General features: G+C 42.2%; 1 protein-coding gene across 5 annotated transcripts in view; it reads right to left on the minus strand.

Moving 5' to 3' along the window:
- Positions 1 to 26,115, minus strand: part of NEDD4L (NEDD4 like E3 ubiquitin protein ligase) — a 362,032-nt gene that overhangs the window by 228,873 nt on the left and 107,044 nt on the right. For all 5 annotated transcript variants that reach the window (XM_089497155.1, XM_089497168.1, XM_089497167.1 and 2 more), the window contains exon 2: positions 21,586 to 21,659. In XM_089497155.1, the coding sequence (XP_089353281.1) occupies positions 21,586 to 21,659 (74 nt within the window). The remainder of the gene's footprint in view (positions 1 to 21,585; positions 21,660 to 26,115) is intronic.

Genomic DNA, 26,115 nt, shown 5'->3' on the forward strand with positions numbered 1-26,115 from the left:
CCAAAACAAGAAAATGATAGAATACTACTCCTTGTCACTTACAACCAGCTACAACCAGAAGACATGTAACATAGACAGAAATACAGACAAAACCTTGCTACAAACCCAGATGCTACCGCATCTATTCTGGCAGTAATACCACATAGAATCAGAGTTGGAAGAGACCACAAGGGCCATCCAGTCCAACCCCCCCCCGCCATGCAGGAACTCTCAATCAAAGCATCCCCAACAGATGGCCATCCAGCCTCTGCTTAAAGACCTCCAAGGAAGGAGATTCCAGTACTCTCCAAGGAAGCAGTGTGTTCCACTGTCTAACAGCCCTTACTGTCAAGAAGTTCCTCCTAATGTTGAGGATGAATCTCTTTTCCTGCAGCTTGCATCCATTGTTCTGGGTCCTGTTCTCTGGAACAGCAGAAAACAAGCTTCCTCCCTCCTGAATATGACATCCCTTCAAATATTTAAACAGGGCTATCATATCACCTCTTAACCTTCTTTTCTCCAGACTAAACATCCCCAGCTCCCTAAGTCGTTCCTCATAGGGCATGGTTTCCAGACCCTTCACCATTTTGTCCGCCCTCCTTTGGACATGTTCCAGTTTCTCAACATCCTTTTTTAACTATGGTGCCCAAAACTGGAAACGGTATTCTAGGTGAGGCCTGACCAAGGCAGGATAGAATGGCACTATTACTTCCCTTGATCTAGACACAATACTTCTATTGATGCAGCCTAGAATCGCATTAGCCTTTTTAGCTGCCGCATCACACATGTTCAACTTGTGGTCTACTTGAACTCCTAGATCCCTTTCACATGTAGTTTCGTTCAGCCAGGTGTCCCCCATTCTATATCTAAGCATTTCATTTTTCTGCCCTAAGTGCAGTACTTTACATTTCTCTGTGTTCAATTTCATTTTGTTAGCTTTGGCCCAGCTTTCTAGTCTATTCAGGTCATTCTGAATTTTGATCCTGTCCTCTGGGGTGTTAGCTACTCCTCTTAATTTGGTATCATCTGCAAATTTGATAAGTATGCTCCCAATTCTCCCAATTCTGTCATCCAAGTCATTGATAGCCTGGAGGGAGAGAGGAGGCGGCCCAGAACCATCAGGACTGCCCTCAAGAGACTGAACCCTCCCTCCATGGCAACAACTGCCATCTTTCAGCCTGGAGGGAGAGAGGGGGATTGGGAAGGGGCTAATTTTGAATTTTGATTGTATTCTGTATTTTTATTGCTGTAACTCGCCCCGATTCCTTGTGATTGTGCGGGCTACAATTACTTTATTATTATTATTATTATTATTATTATTATTATTATTGATAAAGATGTTGAATAGCACTGGGCCCAGGTCAGACCTCTGTGGGGCCCCACTGGTCATTTCTCTCCAGGATGAAAAGGAACCATTGCTGAGCACCTTTTGGGTTCAGCCAGTCAACCAATTACAAATTCATGTAACAGTTGCCTTGTCTAGCCCACATCCTACAAGCTTGTTTGCAAGAATGTCATGGGGAACCTTGTCAAAGGCCTTACTGAAATCAAGATATACTATATCCACAGCATTCCCTTCATCCATCAAAATCGTAGTTTTATCAAAAAAAGCGATCAGATTTGTTTTTCAGAAACCCATGTTGACTTTTTGTGATTACTACATTACCTTCTAAATCAGGGGTAGGCAACCTTTTTGAGCCGGGGGCCAGGTTGCTGTCCCTTAGACAACTGGGGGGCTGAAGCCGGGGGGGTGGAGCTTCACCCTCCGGGGTGAAGCCGCATGCCGGGGGTGGGGCTTCCACCCTCCGGGGGCAGAGCCACATGCCAGGGGTGGAGCTTCCACCCTATGGGGCAGAGCTTCCACCGAAGCATCATCATCATCATCACCACCTCCACTACTATCATTGTTACAGCAGACCTTTCAGCAATAAATGCACCAAAAATACACAGAAATGCACTTTGGAAAGTCACACTCCTCCTCCTCCTCTTTCTCCTCCTCCTGCTCTTTCTCATTGAGAGGGGATTTTGCACAAAGAACACCCAGGGCAAGCAGTAATAATAATAAAGAAGACTAAGAATAAAGTTACAAGCAAGGAAATTACTACAATGCAACTGAAAATAAACTGCAGCAAGCATGCACACAGTTTCAACCCAGAAAAGCCACAAGGTGCTCAGAGGGGATTTTGCAGAAAGAACACCCAGGGCAAGTAGTAGTACTAATAATAATAATAATAATAATAAACTTACAAACAAGGAAATTACTACAATGCAACTGAAAATAAACTGCAGCAAGCATGCACACAGTTTCAACCCAGAAAATCCACAGGGTGCTGAGAGGGAAGTTTGCAGAAAGAACACCCAGCTAACCCCTTCCCCTTGCTGTGGCTGCAGCTGCCGCTCTGGCTCCCTTTCTCCCTGGCTCTGCACTCCTTCTGCTTCCTCCTCCTCCTTTCCCTGCTCTTAGGAAGGAGGAGGAGGGTGGAGGATGAGGTGGAGCCTGCTGCAGGCCTACTGCAGCTCCTGGAGCCCTGTTGGAGTGCTCCAGGGGCTGCACCAGGCCTCCTACATGGGTGCCGCCATTTTGTTTTTCAAAATGGCGGCCGACATCCTGAGGTCACGCGAGACTTCGGCCGCCATTTTGAAAAACAAAATGGCGCCCGGAGCGGCGAAAAACAGGGGAAATCGGCGGCAATCGGCGGCAGGACTGCTCGGGGGCTACTTGGAAGGCCTTGGCGGGCCGGATCCGGCCCGCGGGCCGCAGGTTGCCTACTCCTGTTCTAAATGTTCACAGACTCTCTGTTTAATGATCTACTCCAGAATCTTTCTTGGTATAGATGTCAGACTAACTGGATGATAATTGTTGGGGTCCTCTTTTTTTCCCTTTTGGGGAAACATTTGCCCTCCTCCAGTCTGCTGAGACTTCTCCTGTTTTCCAGGAATTCTCAAAGATTATTGCCAAAGGTTTATATTGATTATATTTGCCAGTTCTTTTAATACTCTTGGAAGTAGTTCATCTGATCCTGGAGACTTAAATTCATTTAGATTAACAAGGTGTTCCTCTACTATCTCTTTACTTATTCTGTGCTGAAATTCCCCTATTCTGTCCTCTGCTCCATTACCCTCAGGTTGAGCACTCTTTTCTTTTTCTGAGAAGACTGAGGCAAAGAAGGTGTTGAGTAATTCTGCCTTTTCTCTGTCTTCTGTTAGCATTTTGCCATCTTCTCCACGCAGTGGCCCTACCATTTCCTCCTTCTTCCTTTTGCTGCGGACATATCCCTAAAAGCCCTTTTTATTGTTCTGAACCTCTCTAGCAAACCTCAGTTCATTCTGTGCTTTAGCTTTTCTGACTTTACCCCTACAGGTGCTTGCTATTTGTTTGAATTCCTCTTTGGTGATTTCCTCGTTTTTCCATTTCTTATACATGTTCCATTTAAAACCTAGCTCAGTTGAAAGTTCCTTAGTCATCCATCCTGATTTCTTGAGACATCTCCCATTTTTCTCTCTCATTGGAACGGATTGAAATTGTGCCTTCAGTATCTCCCCTTTGAAAACCTCCCATCCATCTCGTACTCCCTTCTCTTTTAGTATTCCTGACCATGGGATTACCCCCAGTATTTCTCTAAGTTTACTAAAATCAGTTCTCCTAAAGTCTAGGATGTTTGTTTGACTTTGCCTGGCTTCTCCTTTCCATTGCATAACAAACTCCAGGAGAACAAGATCACTCCCACCTAAGGATCCCACCACTTGCACCCCTTTAACCAAGTCATCACTGTTGGTTAGGAACAAATCTAAAATAGCTGACCCCCTTGTTGCCTCTTCCACCTTTTGGACAATAAAATTGTCTCCCAGGTAAGTGAGGAATTTGCTAGACCTTGAGGTTTTGGCTGAGTTTGACTTCCAGCCAATATCAGAATAGTTGAAGTCTCCCATCACTACTACATCTCTCCTTTCTAATGTATGGTCATCTGTTCTAGAAAGGCATCATCCAATTCCTCAGTCTGAATTGGGGGTCTGTAGTAGACTCCCACCATAACATCCTTGTTGTTTCCCTCCCCTTTACTTTTTATCCAAATGCTCTCCACCCGGCTTCCATGATTGATGTCCTGAAACAGGTGTAAATATCCCTGACATATAATGCTATTCCTCCTCCTTTCCTGTTTGGCCTATTTCTTTTTAAACCCTTATACCCTTCTATTTCTACATTCCAATTATGAGACTCATCCCACCAGGTTTCAGTGATGCCTGTTATGTCATATTTGCTTTGTTGTGCTAGGAGTTCAAGTTCCTCCTGCTTATTTCCCATGCTCTGGGCATTAGTGAGAGACATCTAAGATCGTGGGTCATCCCCACTTGCTGCCTGTGTAAGGTTTTTTGCCTCTCATTGTTGGATCCTTGCAGTATTTGCCTTGTTCCCTCTATAACAGTTTGACTATTATCTCCAGCCCTTGATGAACTCTTGCCTTCCAGAATACTGTCTCCCTCCCCCACATAACTCAGTTTAAAGTTCTCCTGATTAAGTTTTTGAGACTATTGGCAAAAATGTTTCTGCCAACTGGCATGAGATGCAAACCATTCCTTGCCAGAGCTGGCCCCCCCTTCATGGAACCACAGCCTATGATCCAAGAATCCAAAATGCTCTTGGCGGCACCATCTACGGAGTCAGTTGTTCACATCTGCTATCTTCCTCTCCCTTCCTGGACCATGCCCTTCAACTGGGAGAAGAGATGAGATGACAACCTGTGCATCCATCTCTTTCAGCTTCCTACCCAGAGCCTCATAGTCCCTTATGATATTCTGAAGACTGAGTCTTACAGTATCACTGGTTTCCACATGGACCAAAAGAAAGGGGTAATGGTCAGTAGGCTTGACAAGTCTTGCCAGCCTTTCTGTCACATCAAGGAGACAACACACCTCCCGAGACATCTTGTCAGGCCCACAGACGACTGCTTCAGTACCCCTCAGCAAGGATTCCCCCACAATAACTACCCCCCTCCTCCAAGGCTTACCAGCAACCATTTCCTAAGCTGATTCTACAGGGATCTCCCATACTTTCACTGAGGACTATCCCTGCTGCTCTCCCTCATCATATCTGATAAGGGAAAGAGCTTCAAATTGATTCTGTAGCTGCAAGCTCCCAGAACGATCCCTGTTGTTCCTAGTTCTGTGAGTGACATTCCTCCAACTGTCTACCTGCTGTGTATGTGAAGTGTCCTCCTCCCCAGAAACTTCTTTTATGCATTCCTCAACCAGGACAGTCCATTCTGTTCTGTCAAGGAAAACTTCTTGCTCCCTATTATGCAGAACGGTAGGTACCTGGGCCACCAGCTGCTGGACCTTCTCTTCCAACAGGGCTACCCTTACATCTGTAAGCAAGAAGACAAACATCACACAAGTGCTGCAGGTGACTGCAGCAGCTCCCTCACTGTCTATCCTCAGAGGTCTTAAGGAGGCACTGAAATAAGTCTATGAATTCCCCCCTGAAAATCTGGCTAGAGTTATAAAGGCTAGGCTGCTAGCCCCTCCCAGTGACTCACAGAAGCTCCACCCCCTCAGGCAATTACACACACACACAAGCTTTGGGAGAAAAACTCACCCAGTCAAAAGGGCTTCCAAGAAACATCTCTCCCTCCTCAGTCTTGCAAGGACTAAGCCTGTAAGCCTCTGGCTGGAGTTATAAAGGCTAGGCTACTAGCCTCTCCCAGTGATTCACAGAAGCTCCACCCCCTCAGGCAAACACACACACACACACACACACACAAGCTTTGGGAGAAAAACTCACCCAGTCAAAAGGGCTTCCAAGAAACATCTCTCCCTCTTCTCTCTTGGAAGAATGCCCAAGGCTCATTATATACAATGCTGTAGTAAAATGGTGTCCCTTGGTATAAAATGGTAAAATCAACGTTTGCTTTTTAGATTTTTTAAAAATATGTTCAAGCCATGGATGGTGGAGTCTATGGATGCAAAATTCATGGATATGGAGGGCTGACTGTACCTGGAGAATTGGTGCCAGGAGCAGCTGAGGCAGGAGGAAAAGACAGCTATCTCTAATCATCCTTTTGTCTGAAAGCATAGCTTCCCACAGCAAGGAGGTCTTCAAAGGGACCGTGTTTAGGCTGGATGGAGTAAAGATGATTGCCTGGATCATGGGGCAGCAACTACCTGGACATCCTCTCTGAAGCACCTTAAGCCCAAGAACACACATGCTCCTGGAAGCCATGCTCTGGAGAAACAGGTCACTTCATGTTGGCAACCTTCTCTTGCTCTCCTAGCTGATGGTGACTTTCCCCTCCTTTCTTTACTGCAGCCACACCTAAAGCCTTTTCATCTCACTGCTGCAATGGTTGTCTTATTAGCCTCCACTAACATCCTTAGCCTAGTTACCTCTCAAAAGCTTGGCCTATTTTCCCTAAGTACTGCTGTAGAAAAGCTTCACATCCCACCAAAAGCATTCACAGCAAAAGCCCTATAGTGGGAATGGTCCCCTTCCAACAGGCACATAGAGTTGGCATCTTTGTCTGTGTCATGGCCAAGCAATAAAAATGGCAAGTGGCATTGATGGGGCTATTTTATATTCAGTAGGCCTCACTAGCCTGGAAGTTCTAGTTTAGGAGCTCAAAAGTACCTGGGAACAGATTGCCAGAATAAATTTTCTTGTTCAGAACTTGCTTGTATTCTGTTCTTATAGCTATCAGGATGAGGGATGGGATCAGACTTGTAAAGTTCAATCTCCTTTGTTTATTTCTGCCTTACATAAAACGAGGGATTCATAGTCTAGTGGTCTAGCCCTGGGGAGGGCATGGAATCCAGCTTAGGGGAGCCATTATCCAGCTGCAAAGATCTGGATCATTGCCCATGGATATCTGGGTAGAATTATTTTGTTTAGGAATCCAACTATAATTCTTTCTGTATCAATTTACAACCATCAAAGCCTAACTATACCTTCCAACTGTCCTGATCTGGCAGGGACAGTCCCAGATCCTCTGCGGGCCCACTTTTTCAGTTCAGTTCCTCTGTCTTCCTCCCACTTTCCCCCCCTACATCCCCAGTTTACTCCAATGCTACAAACTGAGTTAAAAATAAAGTTCAAAGTAAAATACTTTGCATGCTATTAACTTGGGGGGGGGGGATAGGTAGAAACTTTCCTTTCCTAGCAGTTTCAGACCAAAGTAAACCACTGCACCTTCTCCTAGCTGGTGTATTTTTCCATATTGATAACTTTTGCCAACTTGACCACACTTTGATGTTGCTTGGCCATATGTGTCCTGGCTCTCATCTATAAGATTTTGGAGGGTTTGTTTATCTTACAGCAGTGATGTGTGTCCATTTTTTAGTATCAAAGTCTTGGTGAGTCCTAGAATATCATCCAGTTTCAGCTCAAAACAAACCACCTCCTACCACGGCACTGGAATTAAGTAAAAATTCAAGAGAGGTAGAGCTTGCAAGTTACACTCTAAGTGGAACATGCAGTTTGACTTCAGGTCGGTCAAGCTGCCATTCACACCAAGAACTCAGACCAGGCCACAAAACAGTACAAAATAAAACTTCAGAACAGGTCAGTCTGTCAGTACCTTCAGTTCACAAATAAATTAGCATTAAGAGCAAAGGGATAGGAGAGAAAGGAGAAAGCCAACAGGTATGTCAGAAAGGCAAAACAACGCCTGCTGAGTGGGGCTGTTTTAATAAGCTCCATAAAGCACAGTAAACAGTCAGTCTGTTCTGTTTCTCCACACAAGCAGCGTATGTGTCAACTAAAATGTACTCATAACTTAACCGTTCAGAAGGGACTACAATGTTTATAAAATGAAAAGGGCACCAGGGACAACATTGGTGGAACAAGACAGAGAGAACCTGTTCTTCCACAGACGGCAAAAGGGCACACATAATTTCTAAAAGATCTGGCAAGATCAGGTTCACTAGCCAGCTTCACAATGCCTCGCAGCACCCAAACACTGAGTGAAAGTGAGAAAGCAGAACATATGGTTTATTGCAGAGTGGTTTGGACCATTCATTTATGTAAGTAATTTAGTTACATTTATAGCCGTAAGGCCCCAAAATGTAATTACTTGCTATAATAGTTGCAATTTTCAAAAGTAAGAACTTGCATCCCCATTTTTCTAAAAATAACTAAAGCAGACAGTTTTAATTGTCATTGTGTGCCTTGAAGGGAGGCTCTAAGGAGAACCTATCATGTGGTTTACTGGCAAGGTTTATTCAGAAGGTTTCTTCCATGGCCTTCCACTGAGACTGAGATAATATGACTTGCTCAAAGTCACCCCGTGAATTTCCCTGGCCAAGTGGCAATTTGAACCCTCATCTCCTGAAGTCCTTGTCCATCATTTAAATCACTACATCACACTGGCTCTCTGGAGGTATATCTATGCAGACAGAGGCCACTCTCTTCTTGGGCCATGTGGGAACTGGGAATCAGGCAATAAAATTTCAACTCCATTAGCAACAATTAAAGTGACGTCTGCATGGCATTGACCTCTGTCTGCACTGGCATCCCTCCAGACCATCTCAAATGACAATAAAAGCAACCTCTTCAGACATGTAACACTGTGACTCTCACATTGTCATTTCTTCTTCTTTTCCTGTATGATTTTTAACACCTTTGCCTGATGAAGAAGCAAATGGAGCTTCAAAATAGCAACAGCAATAGCAAGTACATTTCTGTACCGCTTATCAGTGCACTAAAACACTCCCTAAGTGCTTTACAATGTTAAAGCTAATTACCCCCAACAAGCTGGGTACTCATTTTAATGACCTCCCGAAGGATGCAAGGCTGAGTTAACCCTGAGCCCTTGGCTGGTACTGAACTCAAAACATTGTGGTCTGTGAGTGAGTGGCTGCAGTACAGGCATTTAACCACTGCTCCAAAAGCTTGCATGATGTATTTTGTACTTTTTAGTTGCTCCAATAAAGGTATCACTGTTTTGTGGATTTCGGGATCTGTTGTATTTTGCTGTATGACTAGCACAGAGACCACTGAATATGTTTTCTAAGGTCTGGTTATTTCTAACCAACTGCTTCCAAACTCTGGTTTACTGTGACATGAGGATACACAGGCCCCATACAGACTGCTAAAATAAAGTTGCTTCGGGTCACTTTGGAGGTATGCTGTTTAAATGTTGCATGCGTCCTAAGAGTCTGGAAGCTGTGCCGAAGCCACAATCTAGTCCTAAGGACTGGAGCGCAGCTTTGGCGCAGCTTCCGGACTCTTAGGACGCATGTATCATTTAAACAGCATACCTCCAAAGTGATCCGAAGCAGCTTTATTTTGGCAGTCTGTAAGGGGCCACAGACAACATACTATAATTCTGCTAGCATTAAACCCAGCTTGTCCTAGATCTTCATGTTGAAAATGGGTAGATATTATCAGGTATAAAATCAGGAGTTTTCAAGGTTCTCCCTCTCTACCTCACCCCAATTCTTGTCCCCATTTCTGGTGGCAGTGCTTAACTCTTTTTTAAAAAAAAAACCCTATGAAATAGTTATATAACTGATTCATAACATTATACATGATATGGAGAAAGTGGATTGAGAGAAAAGGATACCCTAAATGGCTAGAATGCAGAACCATTAAAAAAATTTGATTAGCAAGCAACTCAGGACAGGCAGAAGGAAGCACCTCTTCCCAGGGTCTATTGAATCCACTGCCACAAGTTCTGGCAATGAGTGAAATTTTAGATGGTTTTAAGAGAAGATCACAGGAAAGTGGCTCACCCGTGATTATTAGCCATGGAGAATAAATCCAACAGTGGCTTAACTATGGCTTCTCTAAGGAACCACCACATTCAGAGCAAAAGGGTCCATTTCTCAAAAACAGGTTGGGGCTCTAGATGTCAGCAAGATAGCCATACTGGTAAGATATGCTGGTAGGTAAACTCCAAAAGGCTTAAATACCCTAAAGACAACACTTCTTGTCTGAACTGTTTGGAACCTAAACAGGATTCTACTTAGTTACTTTTTAGATGGGAAACCGTCAATGAATACCAGGTGCTGGCAGATGGAGTTCAACTGGTGAACTACTCTTACATGTATCGTTCTGAACTTAAACAATGTGCTACTGTACACTGTAGGACCTAGTGTGTACTAGGGGTGGAAATTCTCGATTTTCCCACTTCCTAATGTCGAGGAATAGGCATTGTTATTGACTCCCACTGCCCTTTCTCAGCTGTCTATTCAGAACGAGTAGGCAGGCAGGTCAAGAACAAGGGAAGTGCAGGCTCAAGAGGCCAGTGTTCAGGGATCAAGTTGTGATGGAAACGTAAGCGACAGAAGAGGAGCAGTCTTGGCAGGGATTAAGCAGATTAGGAGGGATGAGAAGGAATCTGGGAATTGGAGTAAGCAGGCAGGTCAAGAAAGAAGGGGAATGCAGAGCCTCAAGAGGTCAGAGAGCAGGCTGAGCAAAAAAATTAGGTGAGAAGAATGGCAGAGAAGGGGACAGGTAGAGGTGAATTAGAAAAGAAACTAGCCATAGTTTCCACAGTTAAAGTGCTCAAGTTTAGGGCTCAGCATTGAAAGAAGGTTGAACTCTCTTCTCCCCTTGTCAGTGCTGACCCATGCAGACACTTATAAAAACTGTGCAGTTTTAGTTAGCATAGGTGTGCAACTTTGCCTGGGAGCTTTTAAGGCTGTGCAGAGTTGAGAAAGTTGTGCAATTTTTCTCTGCTGAGAACAACAACCAGAAAGAAAAGTCCCCACAATTTTCCAAGTGCTGTTTTTGTTCCCATCAGTATTTTCATGAGTGGTCAAGAACAACAAATTTTGGCCACATTTGAGAAATTGTTGAATACCCATTCCATCCTAGTGTGTACTGCACGTTCTGAATTCTGATGATACATACAATTTTCCATGCTCTGCTAAAATTGTATTATTCTACTGATGCTCCAGACTGCAGCTCTTCCATGAAACATTTTTCTTCAAAGAATTTGCATTCATGCTATTGACAGCAACCTTCTTGATCCTTTCTGAATCAATTGGCTGAAGCTCATTCTGATGAACTAACACCTCTAAACTTCCCAAGCCACTCCATCCCTTAAGTGGATAAATTGATATCTGAATATAACCATCGAGTCATTTCAGGAAGCTCTGCTTCCTGATCACATTATTCACTATTCTGTTTGTTGAGCAGTTTATATATGTTAGCTTGGGTTTTCCCTGATAAGGCATCTCCACAATTTCACACTCTAGACTTACTTGTTTATTGTCTTCTGTTTTTAGTCCAATTGCAGAAGATCAAGGGACTGAGATTTAAAGAGGCACAGCAGTTTGGATGCTCCTGGGAAACTTAGTGGAATTCCACATGCCCTGCAGCAATCCAGTAGGCTGTGCAGCATGTTTCCTGTTTTATTAACGAACCTTGTTTCAGTTTAAAACCTAGATGATTCTTTAATGAGCAGGTGGTGAACTTTAAAGCAAGGCTGACACAACTCAAGTTACCTCAAGGTCAATTAGAACAATGCTACAGCAGGTAGAGTGGTGTAGTGGTTTGAACATAGGGATCATGACTCTGGAGATCAGGGTTAAATTTCCCTCTCCACTATGGAAACCCACTGGGTGAGATTGGGCAAGTGACACACTCCCTGACCCAGAAAACCACGTAATACGTTTGCCTTAGGGTTGCCCTAAGTCAGAAATGACTTGAAGGTTCACAACAGCAGCAGCAATAGGCATACCTCAGTTAACAAAGTTTCTGATTTAAAAAAGCTCTGGTATACAAAGTCTTTCCAACCCCTTCCCTCTGCATTCTCTGTCTAGTAGAAATGTTTTTACAGCATCAATACTGAGAAGATGATGAAGGAGGGCTGGAGAAACAGACTTTCAGTATTGGGTTGCAGAAGAATATCTGCGGTAAAAAATACTATAAAGCTCAAGCTTGGAAAGTCTAGCTGACCCTTATTGTAGTTCTGTATGCCTGCCTATAATAGTCAAGGTAAACAACAGATGCCTCCAGAATCCCTCAGAGAACATGCATGAATAGAAAAACAGAAAGAAGGAGAGAAAGAAGATAATCCTGTCTCGCCACTTACTCCCAACATATTAAAAAGACCACAGATTTGTAAGTCTAGTCAAATGGAAATCATGGCAAAGGGGAAAAAATAATCCCTGGATGTATTGTGGAAGAAGTTTTCAAGTGGTCTCTAGTGGATTCACAATGCTTTTCTTTACTTATGCAAGGCTTACCTGACCTGGTTTTATTACACATGTGGATACTGTTCGTTTTGACTGAAAGTTTGCTGAAACATATTAAACTATTCTTTTTTTGTGTAGTGCAGGAATCTATTGCTATTCTTTCCATGTTATTTCTGTCTCTGGTACCAGATATTCTATTAAAGAAATAGAACATGTAACAAATAGAATATCCAAGAATATATCTTCTTTGTTAACTGAGGTATGCCTGCATTAATACTGATTCATATTAAAGTGCATTTACAATGTCCCCTCTAGAACGGGACCAAAGTGTTAGAAATTAACATATTACAAGCATATGCTTAAAAGCCACAAAAACATATCCACCACAAAATACCATAGACCCTCATATGACTGAGTCTATTTAAAAAGTGCTATGACTGAAGTTTTAAAATATCTTCAAAACAGTTGGCTAAAACCAACAACAGGAGCTTCTGAAATCAATGGTACTTAAGTAAGCTAATCAATGAGACTTACACATTGGCTGTGCTCAACAGGCCTAAGCCTTTGTTATTAACTGCCCTCAAGTCAACCTCAACCCATAGCGATCCCATGAAGGACAGACCTCCAAGTCACCTATCTGTTCATACACTGCTCAGATGTTGCAGTCTCAGGGCACTGGCTTCCTTGGTTGATTCCATCCAGCTGTAACACAGCCTTCTGTTTTCCTATTGTCTTTTCTATCTTGCCTTCTAGGGAGAGTTCAGGACCCATTGCTCTAGGATGTATTTATCTGTCTTTTTAGCATTTCATGGTATCCAAAGAACTCTCACATCTCAAATGAGTTGATTTTCTTCCTTTCAGCTTTTTTCACTGTCCAGCTTTCACAACCATGCATAGACATGGTGAATACTGTGTACCAACCTAACTTTAGTATTTAGTATCCTAATATTAGATTTAGCCCACATAATTGTGGTTTGAGTGTTGGACTATGCCTCTGGAGACGAGGGCTGAATCTCTGCTCGGCCATGGAAACCCACTGGATGACCTTGGGCAGGTCACATGCTCTCAGGGGAAGGCAATAGCAAATCTCCTCTGAACAAATCTTGCCAAGAAAACCCCATCATAGGTTCACCTTAGGTTTGCCATAAATCAGAAACAACTTGAAGGCACACAACAAATAACCCAGTATTAGTACTAGTTTAGCCCATATAATTGTGCCAATCATTTACACTAGGAGGAACGGCTGGGCAACCTATGAGAGAGATGCATCACACCAAATGTCTTCTTCTGTTTCTCTGGAATCACACAGAGCCCCTCCTCCCATCCCTCACATACACTGATTTAAAAAATAACACAATAAATATGGGGAACTGCACATCCAGAAGCCACAATGGGATGATTCTCAGCTAAAATAAAATCCTACCCACCCTCATGTTTCAGTCTCTAAGCTACTGGAGCCAAGTGGCTTCAACATGAACTAGGGTGGTGGAGTGGTGAATCTGATTGAGGTTTCAGTTTACAGTTCTCACTGTAAGGAAGCTATCTAAAGTGCTGAGCCTGTTCCCCAAACAGCTCAGCACCTTGGATAACTCTTTTAACATGAACACTAAACCCTGGAGTAAATTTACCCCAGTGACATGGAAAGCAGCAGCTTCCGCTATCCCTAGGCACTTTTTCTGAAATTGGAAGTGACCTTCTGGTTTATAAGGAGAAATTAGATGTGCATGGATCCAACATTGGCGGGGATTGGGACAATTAAGACCTAGCATATCCCTGAACTAGACCAACCCTTTGATCAGTGCAGGATGCAATTACAGTGGGCCCTTGGTATCCACTGAGATTGGGTTCCAGGATCCACCATGGATACCAAAATCCGTGGATACACAAGTCCCATTATAAGAGGGACACAGTAGCTTAGCTGTTATGACACCCATTCTGATGATTGGAAGGTCAGAAAGTTGGCAGTTCAAGGCCCAAGCATCGCATGACGGAGTGAGCTCCCATCACTAGTCTCAGCTTCTGCCAACCTAGCAGTTCAAAAGTATGCAAATGCAAGTAGATAAACAGCTACCACTTCGGTGGGAAGGTAACTGTTCTGTGCAGTCATGCTGGCCACATGATCACTGGAGTCATGTTCAGACAATGTTGGCCCCCTTGGCTTAGTAACGAAGATGAGCACCTCCCTTTAAATTCGGACATAACTAGATAAACCTGTCAAAGGAGAAACCTTTATCTTTTTAATATAAAAAGGCAAAACCAAGGTTTGTTTTCTAGACTGGTTTTGTGTAAAGGTTTCCAAGCCATAGATGGTTTAATCTGTGGATGCAGAATCTGTGGATAATAGAATCCGTAGATATAGAGAGTCAACTGTACAGTGTCTCTGGCTCCATTTTGTTGGACGGCTATCCAACAAAATGGAGCCTGCCTTAGACACTGTCAATTCCACTTACCATCATCTCATGCTGTCACAAAATTTCTCTGAGTGTTTAGTTCATACCTGCTCCAGAATCCTGACAAATTCCACCCACTAGTTCCAATTCTACTTTCTGAAGCAGCAGGTAACTGGTCTGCTCCATTTTCTGTGTGACAGCCTTTCAGATATTTGAAGAAAGTTATGACTGATGCATGCACGAGTACAAACAATCTCTTGGAAGCAAGAAGCATCCTCTTTTGTGTTTGGATGATACACATGTGTGTCATAACAGGAATCCTCTTCAGCAAGTTATTCCACTGACAAGCAAAAAAAGAGAGTGCTTGTTGACAATGGTGCTCTTCATCTGTAGCTTTACAGAAACTTCTATTTTTTTTAACCTGATGATCTAAAAATTGGAGGCATCTTCTTAAAATTGATCCAAAGTTTTTTGAATTACAAGACATAACCAGCTAAAAATGACTGAACATTACAACCGTAGTTTTATATTATGACAAAACGATGGCAAGGGCACCCAAGTAAGCCATCTAGATCCATAAGCCTCCTGGGGCTGACCATCTTAACAGGCCCCCCACCTCTGAAGAGGCTCTGAGTTTCACTGAGTCTAAAACCTACCAGGTAGTGATCTGTGCATGACAACAGAACTACTGAAAGTTCCTCCACACTCAGATCACCACCATTCCACCCTGCACAGTCAACTAGGACCACAGTGTGTCCTGCAACCTGGATGGCATCAGATACTACTTGGGACAGATCCATGGTCATAGAGGGCATGAAGTCCTCAGCTGCTCCAGACAGAGTAGTCTCTGCAGGGATGTTGAAGTACCCCTGCACAACTAGCCAAGGGGGCTCCAATACCACTAGCAAGACTAACTCAGCCAGCTTAGAAAGGGAGACTGTTGAGCAGAAGGTGGGTGGTACACCCACAGAATCACTATTCTGTCCCAAGGACCCATCTTTAAACAGGCACACTCATATCCAGCAGACTGTGGAACAAGGCACCTAGTGAGGGAGATGGAATTCCAATAGACCACTGCAATGCCGCCTTCCTGCCCCGCCAGGTCTTGCTGCTGCTCCATGGAAAATCCAGGTGGACAAAGCTGGGAGAGACTACCCCCCCCCCCCCCGCTTCAGTCTGCCAGGCCTCCATAATACAAGCCAGGTCAGCATGCTTGTTCAGGATCATGTCTTGAACAATGATTCACAGAATTAGAGAGCCATAGACTTGGAAGGGATTGCAAGGACCATGTAGTCCAACTCCCTGCTATGTAGGAATACATAACTGAAGAGCCCACCACTCTCTGAGGCAGTCCATCCCACTGCCAAAGCATCTCTTGTAATAAAAAAAGTACAGTGCACCCGCATCATATGCAGGTGCCCTCTAAGTGGCTTTCATCTTATGCTGAAAGCCATGCGACAAGGAGGAAATGGTGCACCCGCACCGCTGCACCTGAGCCCCATTAGTTTCAATGGGGCTCAAGCATATGCAGAATTTGTCTTACACAGGGAGGGGTCTGGAACGGATCCCCCACGTAAGACAAGGGCACACTGTATTTCTAATATTTAGATGGACTATCTTTTCTTGTAATTTGAACCCACTTGTTCAGGTTTTAGTTTCTAGAGCAGCAAAAACAAAACTGGCTCCATCTTCTACATGACATCCATTTAGGTATTTAAATATGGATATCGTGTCACTTCTCATTTCTGGGCTAGCATGTGGTTCTGTTACCATGGGCATGAATGGAAACTGGATACATTTTTTCCTCAACAGCAATGAAGCAGCCCATAAGTCTGATGTGGACTTGGCATAGACATCTCTCCACCACCCCATGAACCACAGACTGTCCACAGGAAGGATGTGACCTACAGAAGCAGACTACAAGGTTTCACAAAAAGAGGCGACAGGTTGCTCCTGGCCTCAATATTCTTCAAACCAGCTATGAGGTAAATTTAATGAGTCAGAATTTGGTGTGTGTGTGTGCATGTTTAAATTAGAAAACTGATACGGTGAAAGAATACAATGCTGTGGCTTTGTTAATGTGGGGCTCTAGAGAGATGACGGTTAAGACACTTCTGTTTTGACAGCTGCATTTTGAGTAGTGATTTTCTATGCACTGCTAATTATTATAATGTGAATAATACTTTCACTGTGGGAGCCTTCATTGTTCACCTTGGAATGAATACCTTTCAGATGGCTGGAGGGGTAAACTGGGAAGACTAAATTCAGCTCACACATTCCAAGCATGCAGGGGAAAACCTAAAGGGAGATTTTTTTAAAAATGCACAGAAACAAAAAGGGAATGCTAACTGAATGCAAAATCTCACATGAAGTCCAGTGACAGAACTGGATATACCGATCTGCCCCTGATGATTCATATTAAACCTGGAAGCCACTGGACTGCTGTTTTTCTTGTTTCCCTCCACAGAGCGAGGCTTCCATCTTTCACAATTCATCTGTTCTTAGTTCTTCTTAATTTTGAAGATGGGAGGAAGCTTAATAAACCCCAAAACAGTATGCCTCCAATCCTCCAAAGTAGCAGGCCAATTCCAGCTAATTCCAACTTTTTAAAGGTTTTTTTAATCAGTCAGAGATCTTCAAGTAGATCTGTGACTGATTAAAAAAAAACATTAAAAAGTTGGAAAAAGACACAATCCTTTTCACAAGCAAAGTGCCATATACAAACTGTAACAGATATTCCTTTAGAAATGATTCATAAGCTGTGATTGGGAAAGGCACATGTACTAAATTTGACACATGTACCCTCTTGATGGGTGTTTGATGAGAAGTTTGAATCTTGTGTATTCTGATGTACAGACCCCAAGTTCAAAATGTAAAGTGGCAATCATCCCTGTGGAACCAAGTTCCAACAAAGAACACCAAATTGCTGCTTCGCAACCTAAACTGCTGCATTAAAAGAAAAAAACCTCACAAAGCCCTACCCAGCTATTCTGAGAATCTGATTCATCCTCATATTTGATCATTTTCTCTAAACCTTCCTCCGCACACAGACACCTCAGACACTGTTTGAAGGAGTTATAAATGCTTGTGCTCAATGTAAAAAAAAATGTATTCACTGTCATTTGGTTTATCTAATTAGTGGTTTCTTTTGCAAACAACATTATGTTTTCCATTTATTTTCTATGTGCAAGCTTACAAACATCTTACCAAATTCAAGACCATGTGCATATGCTTATTACTTTTTCCTGATTCAATCTCTGCTACTGCCAATTAAAACCAGGTGCTGTAGGCTATCCTTCAGTAGAAGGAACTGGCCAAACCAACTCTTGAATATTCCTAGCCTAAGAAAACATCACGAAATTCATGGGATCACCGTAAGTTGTCAGAAACTTGATGAAACACACACACACACACATACACAGTCACTTTCTTCTTCCAGATCTTTTTGTGATCTTAACCATCTCTTTCCATGGCAAAATCTTCTCATTTTCCATGCACAAACCTGTACCCTATTGGTTAACCCCAGATAGAATACATTAAATGAATCAATTCTGGAACAGTGAGTCAATATATAGGTAAATCCCACTGAGACAATGGAACCACAGAAGGGAGAGAAGAAACTTACTGGTTATCATTCTTGATATATAATGGACATGCCAGTGGGGCAACTAGAGTAAAAAAAGGCTAAGGAAGTACTATTTAATGGAAGATTGCATGATCCACAAATTCTTTATGCATGGATTGAACTATCCACAGCTTGAAAATTTTTTATATATATATATATATATTCCAAAAACCAAACCTTGATTTTGCCTTATATAAGGAACACCATTTTACTATGCCATTGTATTTAATGGGACTTGAGCATGCACAGATTCGCCCTTCCTCTCTATTCTTTCCTCTTTCCTGCCTGCCTTTCCTTTCCTACTAGGGGCTGTCTACAAGGCAGGGATCAACTCCTTGTTCTCCTCTTCTTTAGCCTTCCCTGGCAGCATGCACCACTGTGGCAGAACTGAGGCTGGCTGGGAAGGCTTGGACTGGCTTGCAGCTCCTTTTGTTGCTGGAGAGGGTGGATGGGAATGAATCAAAGCATGCACCAGGTGGAGCAGGTGGCAGTTTGTCAAACCTGACACATTTTAACAACAAGTTTGGATGAACCAATGCAAATTGGCTGAAGGACACTACTGTTTGGCTTTACCAATGTATTGACCCACCATTTGACAGTTCATTCAGTAAGTCTACTCCAGTTAGGACTAACCAACAGGATTTTGGTCACTGTGTCAGAGAGTTAGTCTACCTAGTTCACAAGTGGGCAACTTGTGACCCTCCAGATGTTGGTGAAGGGCAACTCGCATCTGGCTTTGCTGCTTGTTGCTGGTGCAACAGCAGTATCTAGAAGGCCACATCATTGAGCTAGCCTGATATTGGGTATATAGATGCATGTCATCAATTCAATGTTCTCCAAATTGGTATCATTCAGATGTACTGATCTGCCAGTCCCCAGATAGTACAGTGGGCCTTTGATATCCACTGGGGTTTAGTTCCATGACCCCCTGTGGATAAGAAAATGACAAAGAGAGAGGGAGGTTATCAGGATCCTTCCCCTTCCCTCTGCTGCGGACAATTACATTTCTGCACACATTTCTCCAATGATAATTAAAATAAAATTGATCATACAAAATTTCCAGTCAACACAGACAAAACTGGTTGTTAATTGTTTTGAATGACACAACACCACTGAAGCCAATGGATACAATATGGCTACTCTAGTTAGAGCTAACCACAAAATTTAGACCATGATGATGTTCCTTCCTATGTTAAGTGGAGAGCAAGGAGAAGTATTGTCCTGACCCTAATGGATCTTTTGAAGAAGAAGAAGAAGAAGTCCTCCCAATGGATAGAAGTGGGATTACAACCAAAAATCTCCATACATGCAATCCAGCTAAAAAAGAAAAGGTACTAATATAAGAGTCAGGATGAGAGGGGCCCTTGAAAGAACATGTTGCCCATTAGTTTCTCAAAGTCCTTTTTTAAAAAAGCAAAGTCTATCTCTTTCCAATGAATTATAGTCGGAGCCTCCAAAAAAGTTCCACCTATATCCCACCACCAGGGGGAGCAACCCACCATGCAGTTAAAAAGGAGGATATATCTAAAACCCCTATCAAATCAGATGATGTGCATGGCTGAATTCAAGAGAATACTTAATGTTTAAGAGAATAAATGGGCTATATCAACACCAGTGGTTTCAAAACCTCCCAGTCCTCTCTCTTTCCCCCTTCACTCCCTGCCAGCAGTTAGTGAGGTGAAGGGCTGATTACCAGAAATTTGCGAGAAATGATTTGAAGTAATAATTTCCAGGAGAGTCCTAGAATCACAGCATTGGAAGAGACCACAAGGTCCATCCAGTCCAACCCCCTGACATGCAGGAATACATAATCAAAGTGACAGATGGACATCCAGGCTCTATTTAAAAACTTCCAAAGACAGAGACTCCACCACTCTCCGAGGAAGTGTTCCACTGTCGAACAGCTGTTACCATCAGGAAGTTCTTCCTAATGTTGAGGTGGAACCTCCTTTCCTATAGTTTGAATCAATTGCTCTGGGTCCTATTCTCTGGAGCTGCAGAAAACAAGCTTGCTCCATCCTCAATATGACACCCCTTCAAATATTTAACCAGGGCTATCATATCACATTTTAACCATCTCTTCTCCAGGCTAAACACATCCAGCTCCCTAAGTCTCTCCTCATAAGGCATGGTTTCCAGACCCTTCACCATTTTGGTCACCCTCCTCTGGACACGCTCCAGCTTCTCAACATCCTTTTTGAATTGTGGTGGTGAATTTAGTCCAAGGGCTACAAGTAGTACAAGGATCACAATGACTCCATCTCACTGGTTCATAGGGTGTGTTCAAAATGCTTCGTATACACTAACTTAGTAATCTTAGTAATCAGCGCCCCTATAAAGTAGATCAATATTGTTATTCCGAAACATAGAATTAAAAGAGTGAGTTGTGTAAGTCCTCCTAAAAAATTCACGCAAAGATGAGGGTTGAAAAGGAGCTAATTCACAGCTCACAGGCTTAGCTGCTACACTACAGAAAATCTTCAGTCTCCTACATTTATTTACAGTTAAACACATTTCCACATTGCTCAAACATCAATGAAGAATGAGCTGAAGGAAATATGAGCTGAAGAAAAGCCTTTGAAGACTGCCTAGGTTCAAATTTTCTGAGAAACTGCAGCTGCCAAAGCAAAACGCAAGAGTATACAATAGCATGGCATATAAATTCCAGCTATATATAACCAGACATACAGCATCAAAGACCAGAAATTATGGGGAGTAAAGATAGTTCTTGTTCATTATGTATTTTTTTATATCCTGCCTTTTCCTCCCCAACCTAAGACCAAGACAACTTAGAAAAATTAAAAGAGATAAAAATGAAAATTCGCATCACTAAAACCAGCAGCAACAACAATCATGTCATTATTAATATCTTACGTTCACCTTTCTTCCTACTTTGGGACTTATGGTAGCTTACGATAGTTAAAGCAAACATAGTGAAAAATTCACAGCATAGAAAAGTTAAAAAGCAATTAAATTATCATAAAATTAAGACCAGATAAAAGAAATTAAAAACAAGAAGTACAAGTCCAACACATTATACAAGTATTAGGCCTTCCTACCTTGAAAAATCAATTAAAACCAATTAAACATCTATTCACTAAAAAACAAAGAAAAAATGCAGTCAATTGATAGAGCATATTATTTAAAGCCCGCTCTGCATAAACAGTCACTTCTGAAAGCTCCCAAAATTAGTCTTCACCTGCTGCTAGGAGGATAGCAATAAAGGATTGAGTCTACTTTCTCTAGAAAGGGAGTACCAAAGCCTTGAAGCAACCACAAAGAAGGCCCTCTCTCACATTCATTTCAGATGTACCTGTAACAGTGGTGGGACAGAAAGAAGGTCTCCCCTTGAAGATTTAAGAATCCTTAGTGATTGTTCCTGCTCTTACTTACTAGCTGTTTCTACATGGTGCTTCCTGTCTGCTAGATAAGCAATATAAACTTCAGCATACATACCTGGCTCCAAAGATGTCTTTTTTGGCCAGATCTATTCCAGCTACAACTTTAACTCTAAGGACACGAGACTCCTCCTGTTAAAAAGCAAAAAAAAAAAAAAAAAAAGGGGGGGGGAATAGAAAATACGCATGGTCATAAATTGAGTTTTAATTTGTTGAATACAAATCCAGTCTGCACTGAAATTGTGTAACAGCTTCCCCAACATGATGTCCATCAGATGTTTTGGAATACAACTACTGTCATTTCTGATTTCCAGTCTTGCTGACTGGGGCTGGCGTGAGATGTAGTCCACATGGAGGATGCCACATGGGAGAAAGCTGCCATTAAAATCTCAGTTCTAAGCAAGTAAATACATGAAGAGAGTATCAATTTCATTTTACAAACAATGTGAGAAAGAAAGGGAGAGATTAGTTACATAAACCCAAACCACAGAAGTCTTGGGACACAAACAGTGAGTTTTCACCTGTGGTTGGAAATTACTGGAAACCCAATGCCTTCCTTGAGGTGTAACATGTTACCAGAGGAATATTTCCTCATCTGTTCCTTAGGAAAGATATGCAAAATCAAGTAGCACACATTCATTGCCTCTCAACACACATCTCTCTGTTTAAAAGGGAAAGCCACACTTTTCGAATTTACAGCAGTGCTCAGAAATACCCAGTTACAAGCCTAGTGATGTGATGGAACATCTTCTTCAGTCTGGCCCCACACGTGCAGCCCTTGGGTTTGGTTAACGGTACCCTGTTACCCTCAAAATCCTTCCCTGGACCTGTGGATGCTATTCTGGACAAGTGACTGTGTTGATCAGCAGATTCAGTGTGATAAAGCATGACAAGTTCTCCCTTTCCATTCTTAAATGGACACAGTCAGACACAGTTGTAGAAAGTACCATATATACTTGACTATAAGTAGACCTCATGTATAATTCAAGGGCAGGTTTTGGGGCCAAAATTATGGATTTTGTTATGACCCATGGATAAGTCGAGGGTAAAATTTAGGGGCACATAGCAAAGGATCTAAAGTAGTGGTCCCCAAACTTTGCTCTTTAAGAGATTTTGGACTTCAGATCCCAGAATCTCAAGACTATTGACCAACATGGCTGAAGCTTCTGGGAGCTGATCTCCAAGATCTCTTAAAGGGCACAGTTTGGGGACCGCTTATCTAAATGATGAAGCAAAGCAAAACAATGTCAAAGAATTTACAAAATTCCAGCAGACATAACTCTTTGTGCTTACTCTTAAGACTGGATGGATGAGACAGTAGAGGGAGTTTGTGCTTCACATATTATACTCTTGCTTCCCACCAAGAGATGGTTCCTTCTTTTAAATAAGAGTTAAGATACAGTACTTACATTGACCCATGGATAAGTTGACTCAGGTTTTTTTGGATCAGTTTTTTACCTAAATTTCTAGACCTATACATGACTCTATACAGTAAAACCGGTCAAGATTGAGAATCAGCATGGTGTAGTGGTTTGAGCATCAGACTACTACCCTGGAGACCAAGGTTCAATTCCCCACTCAGCCATGGAAACTTCTGGATGACTTTGAGTGAGTCACATACTCTCAGCCCCAGAAAACTTTATGATAGGGTCAACTTAGGGTAATTGTAAATCAGAAATGACTTGAAGGAACACAACAATGAAGTTTTATTATATAACATGCAAGTTAAACTGAACTCCCTGGACTCTTTTCCTAACTCTCAAACCCCTCCAGATCTTATGAATTCTTCTCTTCTTAAGTGGTCTTCACTCTGACTGTCTTAACTTGCTTTTTTACAGACAAACTTAGCCTTCCTTGAACTGTAATTGGTTGGCTCCATCCAGGCCTGCCCAACTTCTCACTTCACACCTGGCTACCTGTTAACAGTTATTTTGTGGGTCAACATGTAACATAATACTAGTGGTCCTGATGTTAGTGGCATGATAAATCTACAGATGCAAAAGTCCCAGAAACATTGAAGCCAGGAACCCTCCCCCAGGTTCTATCAGGAAAAAATTCAGAAAAATTGGAAAATGCAGTACAGGCTGAGTCTCCCTTATTCAAAATGTTCTGGACCAGAACTGTTGTAGATCTTGGACTTTTTTGGATTTTAGAAAAATTGCATATAAATTATGAGATATTTTGGAGATGGGCTTCAAGCCTAACCATGAAGTTTGTTTATATTTTATATACATCTTATATACATAGCCGAAGCATCTGCATAACATGTAACATAACACATAACATTTGTATAACATCCAACACAACACTAAACATTTCAAATAATTTTGTTCACGAAACAAAGTGCCAAAACACACTACAGAAATAATCCAGTTTGACACCACTTTAACTGCCCTGGCTCAATGCTGGGGAATTCTGGGAATTGTAGTTTTGTGAGATATGTAGCCTTCTCTTTCAGAGAGCTCTGGTGCCAGAATCAACTACAATTCCCAGGATTCTCTAGCACTGGGAAGTTTCCCATTGCCTTCCTTTGAGGCTGAGCGTGTATGACTTGTCCAAGGTCCCCCAATGGGTTTCATGGCCAAGATGGGAATCAAACCCTGATCACAAAGGTACATTAAAATATTTGTGTGTATTTCTAAACAGTGGACATTTCCATGCACATTTTGGAAAGGGCATCTGCCAGCGTTTGCTGCTGTCATAAGAAAGCTGGCATATATTCAGCCCTTATCTTAATTGGATCTCCTGTCCACGGGCAGTGCCTACCAAAGAGGCAGAATTGACATTTATTGCTGCATAAAGAGTGTGGTTAGGTGAAGCAGCTGAGAGAAGCTTTCAAAGTAATCTATTGCTTTCTATTCACAAATGCTGCCAGAGCACCATTTGTATCATTGAAAAGAGCTCTTTCTTTTTTAATCACCAAAACCCGACAATGCTCCCAGTCTGTGAAGGATGAAGACTGCAGGCATGTACAAAAGGACTCATTCCCAAGACTCTAAAGTCTTCTGTACAATCACAGACAGAAATAGTCAGCTGCTTTGAAAGAAAACTTAGCACTCACAGTAGCACCTAAATTAGATGGGAACATTCAAGATCAGAGTTGGCTGATAACCAATTAGAGGGTTGATCTGATCTAAATCAAACTGATTTAAATTATAAATTAAATCACTTCTCTGAAGGACTCAGTTATGTAAAATCACTGTTTAAATCACTGGTGAGGTTGATTGTATTTAATCATTTTTTTAGCTGATGTACATTGTGGTTTAGTATAATTTAGAGATGATGGCTTCATCAGAAGAGAGGTACACACTTAAGCAATTCTTCTGAATTGTTTTCAGATTAATTTTCAAAAAAAAAAAAAAAATAGGACCATCCATATCTTCTTCCTTGTTCAAGTCTACGTCATCCCAAACTTAAATTTTCTGTTCAATGAATTACTCTGTCTTTGCACATAGGCAAAATATAGTCTTGAAAATGGGAATTACATTTCAAGAAAAAATGCAATCTGATTTATGCTTTAAAAATTAAATTTACATTTTTTAAAATCTGACTTACTTTTTAAAAAACCTTGACTGTTCATCACAGTCTTCCCCGGCCTAATGCCCTTAAGACTACAACTCCCCCTCACTTCTGATTACTAGTCATGCTGATGGGGATCACAGTCAAACACCTTTTGAGGACACCAGAGTGAAGGATGCCATGCCTAGCCTCCACCAATCAAAGCAAACAATACTTGGTTTGATGATCAAACAATTGAAGTTAGGCTGAAAATAGATGGGCTGAACAGACCAGCGCAAGGCCGCACCCACATGCACCTAGTCCTGAAATGGACCTGAACCAGGCTGCCCAAAGGAATGGATTCTATCCACTCCTTCTTGGCCCAGTTCTTTCCGGATGATGCAGGCTCAGCACAGCTTACAACTGCATTTAGGGCATGTAGCCAGAATCTGCATCACTTGGCCTGTGTGTTTTGGGCAACAGGAATACTTCAAAAAATGATGTTTTGGATCATGGTTGCTAACATTTCTCTAGATTCTAAGAGTTACTAGGATCCAAAAAAAGAATGTTTCCAAGCTCTGTGACAAGGTATAAGATAGTTCCACTTTCTATCTCCTATTCACACCCAGAAGAGTCATAGAAACATAGAGTTGGAAGAAACCATAAAGACCATCCAGTCCAATCCCCCTGACATGGAGGAATACACAATCAAAGCAACCCCAACAAATGGTCATCCAGCCTCTGTTCAAAATCCTCCAAAGGAGGAGACTCCACCACACACTGAGGCAGTGCCTTCCACTGTTGAACAGCTGTTACTGTCAGGAAGTTCTGACACCATTTTAGTTGTCCTCCTCTTGTCCAACTTGTCAACATCCTTCTTGAACTGTGGTGAGACCTGGACATAATAGTCCAAGTGAAATCTGACCAAAGCAGAATAGAATGCTACTATTGCTTCCCTTGATCTATATATTATACTCCTATTGATGCAGCCTAGAACTACATTGGCTTTCTTAGCTGCTGTATCACATTGATGATTCATGTTCAGCCTGTGGTCCACTAAGACTCCTGGATCTCTTTTGCATGTACAGTG

This window comes from Sceloporus occidentalis, unplaced genomic scaffold (genome assembly GCF_023333645.1).
Source record: "Sceloporus occidentalis isolate IW3139 unplaced genomic scaffold, rSceOcc1.0.p SCAF_1, whole genome shotgun sequence".
Lineage (NCBI taxonomy): Eukaryota > Metazoa > Chordata > Lepidosauria > Squamata > Phrynosomatidae > Sceloporus > Sceloporus occidentalis.